This window comes from Anopheles gambiae, chromosome 2, assembly GCF_943734735.2.
Source record: "Anopheles gambiae chromosome 2, idAnoGambNW_F1_1, whole genome shotgun sequence".
NCBI classification, from domain to species: domain Eukaryota; kingdom Metazoa; phylum Arthropoda; class Insecta; order Diptera; family Culicidae; genus Anopheles; species Anopheles gambiae.
In genome coordinates this window covers 41,432,646-41,439,706 of record NC_064601.1, presented here as the reverse complement: position 1 = coordinate 41,439,706, position 7,061 = coordinate 41,432,646, and the positions used below count along the sequence as shown (strand labels likewise).

The window sequence follows — 7,061 nt, the reverse complement described above, 5'->3', positions numbered from 1 at the left end:
TTAGCGTGTATTAAGACCCCCCCCCCCCCCGAGTATAAGTTCTAATATAATTTATTCATTATTTTTGAAAAACATTTTTTTTTAATTTTACAAAACTCAAAAACAACTTTATCCTTGTTACCAATTTGATTCTGATCAAATTTACTTCTTTTTGTACTTCTAGTAAAACCGAATATAAGGCCATATTTTCATATTTTATTTATTTTGGTTATAAATTTTCTAGGCAACACTCCTTGTGTTTCTAGTGTTATCTTTGTGGATACACATGCAACAGACCATCTTTGTATATAATTGATTGTAATGTCTCAGGAGTAATCGAAAAGGTACTGCCCGTGTATAACGACCCGCCTAATCTGATTTTGGTCATTTACGAACTAAAAAGGGGTCGTATACGCGCTAAAATACGGTATATCTGATTGACGTTATTAGTTTTTTTTCGTTTTGATTGATTTGTAAAATTCAGCTAAAACTGAATTTATTTTGAATTTGACAATCAAGGCATTAAACCAGTATAAATCGCTCTAAGAACTATCCTATTTATAAAACCACGTATCCACGTACATCCGGTACCTCAAAACTCGGGGAGTGCCTGTATTGGTTTTGTTATTGTTTGTTGTTCAATTGATTTGTCAATTTTACAGTCAATGTATTAAAACATATGATACAGGCAAAGAGTTCCAGGAAAGAAAAATGTAACAGTTATTTTCATATCGCTTTCATATACTGTATGAATTTGGTTGCCTAAAAGGGGAGGGATAAACTATTGGAACACCTTTGGAAATCTCTTGTATACTACTACAAGAAGTTGCTCTGTCTGACTATGCAAATCCGCACACATCACGAAACAAAAGGGAACGATTATACACACACCACATTGGTCGCAACAAATAATATATATATATATACACAAACTCGTGTATGTGTATTAGTGTGTCAGTGTGTGTAACACATAGAGCTTTTGTTCTAACTCAAAATGAAAAAAAAACAACACATTCACCACATCTAACACGCCTAGAAGGTAAATATATAATCATCGTCAGAATAATAATCATAATAGCAAAACAAATGTTCTGAAGAAAAAAATGCGTGATAGCGGGAAATAGAGACAGAGAGAGAGAGAAAGAGAGAGAGAGAGTGAGAGAGAGATAAAAAGAATAGTATTTTAAAATGATGAATAAGAGACAACTGAAGATAACTAGATAGGCAGTTAATGTTTGAACCAAATATGACACGCAATCGAAACATTTGATATGGGATGGGTTTAAAGTAGTACACTAACAATGATTACCTTGACCCGCTGCAGATCAATGGGGCTCATAATCGTTCCCTGGAAAAACTCCACGGTGGTGAAATGACGTTTGAACAGACCTTCCAGCTCCAGATCGGGTGGTTTACTTTAATTGGTCGTACATTGGGAATGGGCGCAAACAAGAACATAGGACGCGTCCGGACGCAAGGTTTTTTTTTTTATTGTTAAGTTTGTTTGATTTATGGGATTTAATGTAAACGATGCATTTATCCATATTACACACAAATCCATATTAAGCGTTCGGTAGCAAGAATATTGGAATATAGATTGTCCGAAACAGCACAACAATGAATCATCAGCACAACAGCGTCCCAGTTTGGTTGGCGATGCATGTAATATTAATCGCCCATATTTGAGGAACAGAGATAGAGAGAGCGCGCGAGTTCGTTAGGAAGAATTTTAGATAGTTCGGTCATTGAAGGACACGCATACATTCCAGAACATGATATTTGATCGAGGGGCAAAGAGAACAATTCAAGTGTATAAAGTGCGTGTTACGAAAAAGCGCAAAAATAGAAAATAGAAAGAAAAGACACACATGAGGTTAGTCATAGAAGAAATGCCGTAAGGTAATGGAAATGCTCCATTACGCTGGGAATTGTTCCATTCCAAATATTTTTTTTTTTTTGTTCAATGTTTATTAGTCTTTTTAAAAGAAATGTAACTCAAAAGAAATGTATTTTTATATCAATTATAATATTAAAAAGCAATGCACCAGCAATGTTGGTCTCTAGTCGTGGTACGCGGAAATGCAAATCGTTTCTGCAACGCTTTTGAACTTTGCTTGTGCTGATCATATTACGAACCAGTTCAATACCAATCTGACGCAACTAGAACATTTTTAGATATTACCTCTTGTCACGAGCTGTTCCCGGACCTTGTTGAAGTGGTAAGACTTACAAATTGCATATATATATTTATAAATATAGAAATTTTAAAATTAGAAGATGCAAAATTACAATAGTAATAACGAAAACAAAATACGAAGCGATTAATCAAAGTTTGATCCAAACGAATGTACACATAACAGAATAAGAAATGGTCGGTAAAATGTATGATACGAAGTTTTGCATTCCAAAAAAGAACAACGGAAAACGATAACATTCTAACTCAAATGAAACTTATTGCTGTAGTACAGCCAAAATTACTATCATTTATTAGTGGTGAGTGGTGAAAAACAGTTACAGGCACAAGAGAAAGAAAAAAAAAACAAATAAAACTTACAAATGATTAACAGACTGCGAGAGGCAGAGAAACCGAAAAAACACTGAATAGATACAGTAATGAGCGAAGAAGATTGAAATGGTCAATCTAAAACTGTACCATGCGCAAGCACGATGGTGGCATTGTGTGGCATGTTTATGTATTGCGCTTTACTATAAATATGCCAGCAACATCATAGAAGGCCAACATATAATGAGTAAAAACTAGCATAATAGCCGATTGGTAGTATTAAACATATATAGCAATAGATCGAATCGAAAGGAAATGATAAATGATAGCCGAATAATTGCTTTACACTATCTCTACGCTTCGAACTAACCTGTTCAACAACAACTGGATGGAACGATGTACTTGGCTAGCCTTACGACGAATTTCTTCCCTACACAAGGTAAGCAGAGTTATCTTAACTGAACTTTTCAATACCTATTGGACCCTAGTGGCTATGCATGTCGAAAAAAGCTGTCCTGCTGCTAGCTAACAAACTGTGTTCTCAACCCTGCCAGCCAGAGAATCCCGGTCTGCGAAGTGTTGTCATGAGTGCACATTACCGCGCGCAAGGAAGCATGCTGTGTCTCGGCAAACACACCCACAAAAGCGGCACAGATTCGATTCGGGATTCCCGAGTGCGGTACTAAACTAAACACGTGTGACCACATAGTTATCCGTAAACTGGCAAAACAGAATATGACGCAAAAGTTAAGACGCAAGTGCCACTGCGCCACAACTGAATTTTCTGCGTTGTGCAAGGGCGGTTTGTTTAGTGTGCGGGAAAATATTGGTTGGTTAGTGTGATTCAAAAATAGTCAGACGAACGACGATAGCATTGACAAAACGTGTTTTGCAGATAATGTTCACAGGTTAAATTCTTACAGTGGGAATTAATGCATTCCTGTTTGAAGGTAGTTGTGGTATGTTTCTGTTGTGGGAATGTTTTGGTTTGTTTTGTTTGTTTGATGGAGAAACTTTATGCATAAGAAAGCTTAGTAAAACTAATGTTTGTTGCTGTTGTAAGTTTTCGGTTGTTTGATTTCTGTTTTTTTCTGATTTGTTTTGGCTGTTTTTGTTAGTTTTTTTTGTTAAAAGCTGTATTCATATACCTTCACTCGTTCCAAATCGACCGCATTCATCATAGTTCCCTGAAAAAACTCCACCGTTGTGTAATGACGCTTCAAGAGACCTTCGAGTTCCAGATCAGGCTCCTTTCTACATTTGATACAGGTATGTATGGTCAGTTATAGAAATTGGTATTATGGTTAAAGAAACATGTTGCTTGTTATTCTTACAGGATTTGCGGTAAAGTAACTACATCAACAATTATGACGAACATAAGGTCAAAATTAAAAATGACTCAACACACTTTTAGGCAAAGGGGCAACTTTTCCACGAAAACTTGAACCAAATCGTTGATCAATACTAACATCAGCTTAGTACAGTACAATGATGAAGGAAACAAAAAGTCCCGAAACTGTGATGAGAGCTGATGGTAGAAATAATAACGACAACATTTGCATCTTAAGTAAAACAAACAGATAATGTACAAACTTTTGCTCAATTAAATATAGCGTTTGAGAAGAGAGACACTTGCTCTATGTTGGGTAACAATCGTTATTCAGTTTTAATATTATAATTGATGAGATTACTCTTTTGTGTTGGGAGCAACACGAGAAAGTGAGAACAACTCATAATTAATTAATAAAAAAAGAAGAAAATAACAACACACTCCGGTTGCAAACCTTTACGCTGCAGCTGTTGTGTAAATAAGGTTGAAAGGTACAAGAAAGATCTACTTACCGATGTAAAAATACCACTTCGACGTCGACATCCTCGCGATCTTCGTGTAAAAAGTCCTTCAGGAAATGCGACACCGATTCGTATGTTATGTGCCCGCATACCACGATATGTCTATTGCCGTATTCGTGCCAGCCCCACACAATCAAACCCACACACAGACACACACACACAACATATTCACCCGAAGGATTTAATTTTTGCACCATCATGGAATCGCCAAGGAAGATCGCGAGCCACGTGACATCAGATGATGGACGACATCCGGATTTCCAGCAGCATCGCACCAGGATGGACCGATGCACCGTTGAAAACGGCAGATAAACGACCACACACAACACCATGTATGCGTGCGCAAGGTGGCCAGGTGATAAGGATACACAAAGAAAAAAAACGTATGTTAGCAAACAATTCATGGACTTGTATCGTGACACAACATATGTCAGCAAACACAACTAAATAGAAAACCATATGAAACAAAAAAACAAAACGAATAACATAAATATGACGGTTTGCTAGGCCGCCTGTATCTTTTCCTAGACCGGATTGATATGTACGATAACACTAGAAGCAGCATAGCAAACAGCACTTGAGACGATTGTTCATAGCCGCACTGTTTGGCGGGGTTGATCACTATTTGGGGTTTTCTACCATCTTGCCAAAAAGTTCGTGCCATACTGCTAGTGCCACTGCTAGTGCCATCTTGTGTACGATTTGAATTGGATTTTAAGACGTAACGGAAAGCAATGAAAAAAAAAACAAACATTTAAACTTATTTCAGTTATCGGGTAAAGCAAAGAAAACCAATAACAACAGAGAGAGATAAAGAGAGAGGATTAGGAAACGGTGATCAAGATCAAGAAATTTGTTAAATGGGAAAAGTGAGGGATCGTGGGGCAGGTATCGGGACAGGGCAAATATGATAACAGTGACAGTTACAGTTTCGGCAAAGGCGAAGGGAAAAGGAGTTGAGGAGGAGCTTGATGAGACGCGACAAGTTACGACGATTTACGAAATGATGTAATTTTCACGGTACAGACGGAATGTGATGGACCACGAAACACGAAACACAAACATAACGAGATAAAATGAATGGATGAACATAATGAAAGAAAATCAACACAGTACTTGGATTAAACATAATCAAAACAAAACCACAGGTAGGATGACACAACCGGGCTGCATGCAAAAAAAACGACATGTTTTCTACCACACGACGTCGATAACAAAACTAAACAATTAACGGATGAAAGAGTCTTTTAATGATACTTAAAGGGGGGTGGGGGTTAAGGGAAGGAAAAAAGAGAGAAAGAGAGAGAGAGCGCAAGAGAGAAAGAAACAGATAAAAAGATAATTACGGCGAAAGGAGGGAAAGATATAACACAAACAAGGCAACACATTTCAAGGAGGCATCGTCATTGGTGCAATTATCAAAGATCGTTGTGCCTGGCCGCGAGAGGGACCAGCCCAAAGCAGACCGGCCAATTGACATTGACACAGTGGAGAACATTGCACATAGCACGGGGGAAAACACCGCGGAAAGGATCGTATCGTAATTCCTATCCGTACAGATTGACGGTACGCATACAAAAGAGCTGTGCCGACAGTATGAGCAACGTCAAAAATAGGTTAATATTTTTAGACACTATTAAAAAGAGCGACAGAGATACACAGAGAGAGAGAGGTATAGAAGAGAATTGCAATGAAAGACGATGGTGGCGAAGAGGATAGTATTGTTATACGGTAGAAGAAAGAGAGACATTTTTTTATATGTTGGTTTTGCGCGATCTATTACTTGATAAGAGCAGCTAGTTTATGTTTTGGTTTTTCGCTAGAAATTATGAATTAGGTAACTGTTTTTAACTGTTTTAATGTTTATGTAAACGCAGTCCTAGCTATTGGGTTTTTTTATATTACATTTCACTGCTGGTTGTAGGAAAAGTAAAGAAAGCGCTATGAGATTCGAGCACCAAAACATGTACTAAAGTTGAGCCATAATATTGCTTGAGCGATGATGCGTCGTTGCATTTTGCTCGGTGAATAGCAACTTTAAATACATACACTACATTATATACACGATTCTTACATATATATATACATGATGAGTTTGATTCGTGCAGCATACTACGAGCGAAATTTTTTACATATGAGCTTAAGTTACTAAACGCCTATAAACTAATTAATCACTACTTGTGCATCGTAAGGGCAGCAGGTGGTTAGGTGTATGGTGCAGAAGATTTTTATGTTTATGTTGAATGTGTGTGGTTTATTTCTATCTACGAAATACTAGAGCACTTAGCAGATGCTTTACTATAGCAATACATACATACAAACATACATACATACATACATACATACATATTGCTTAAATATACGATCTATTATGAAACACGGTCGCATGCAAATCCGTCGCAACGTATTACAAGCGGTGGCATTGTTTGAAATCATTATCTTTCCTTTTAGCGAAATGCATTAATCTGTATGCATATGTTAAGATTCACACACAAACGCGTGCGCGCACAGCACTGAGACGATGAGAGTAGCAATCTTGTAACGTAATATTAGTCATTGGTGCTACTACGAGATGCATTACACGAAAACTGCAAACCGTGATTTATTAATCTATGCGCGTAGTTCATATTTCTTTGTACTGATGTTCTTTTTAATTACGCGCTCGCTTTGTTTTGAAATCGCTATCACTCTTGCGTATGCCTTGGTTAAGAGAGGTCCTGAAAGTATT

The 7,061-nt window shown here is 37.3% G+C and overlaps 1 protein-coding gene across 43 annotated transcripts in view; it reads right to left on the bottom strand.

The window, feature by feature from the left end:
• LOC1274388 (calcium-activated potassium channel slowpoke) overlaps window positions 1–7,061 on the bottom strand; it is a 69,585-nt gene that overhangs the window by 31,749 nt on the left and 30,775 nt on the right. For 21 of the 43 annotated variants that reach the window (XM_061646207.1, XM_061646248.1, XM_061646206.1 and 18 more), the window contains exons 8-9: window positions 4,325–4,435; window positions 1,289–1,394 (exon numbers count right to left, since the gene is read on the bottom strand). In XM_061646207.1, coding sequence (XP_061502191.1) covers window positions 1,289–1,394; window positions 4,325–4,435 — 217 coding nt within the window. Of the gene's footprint in view, window positions 1–1,288; window positions 1,395–3,630; window positions 3,737–4,324; window positions 4,436–7,061 lie in introns of all 43 variants that reach the window. The other 22 variants (XM_061646240.1, XM_061646220.1, XM_061646203.1 and 19 more) reach the window with 2 other exon arrangements.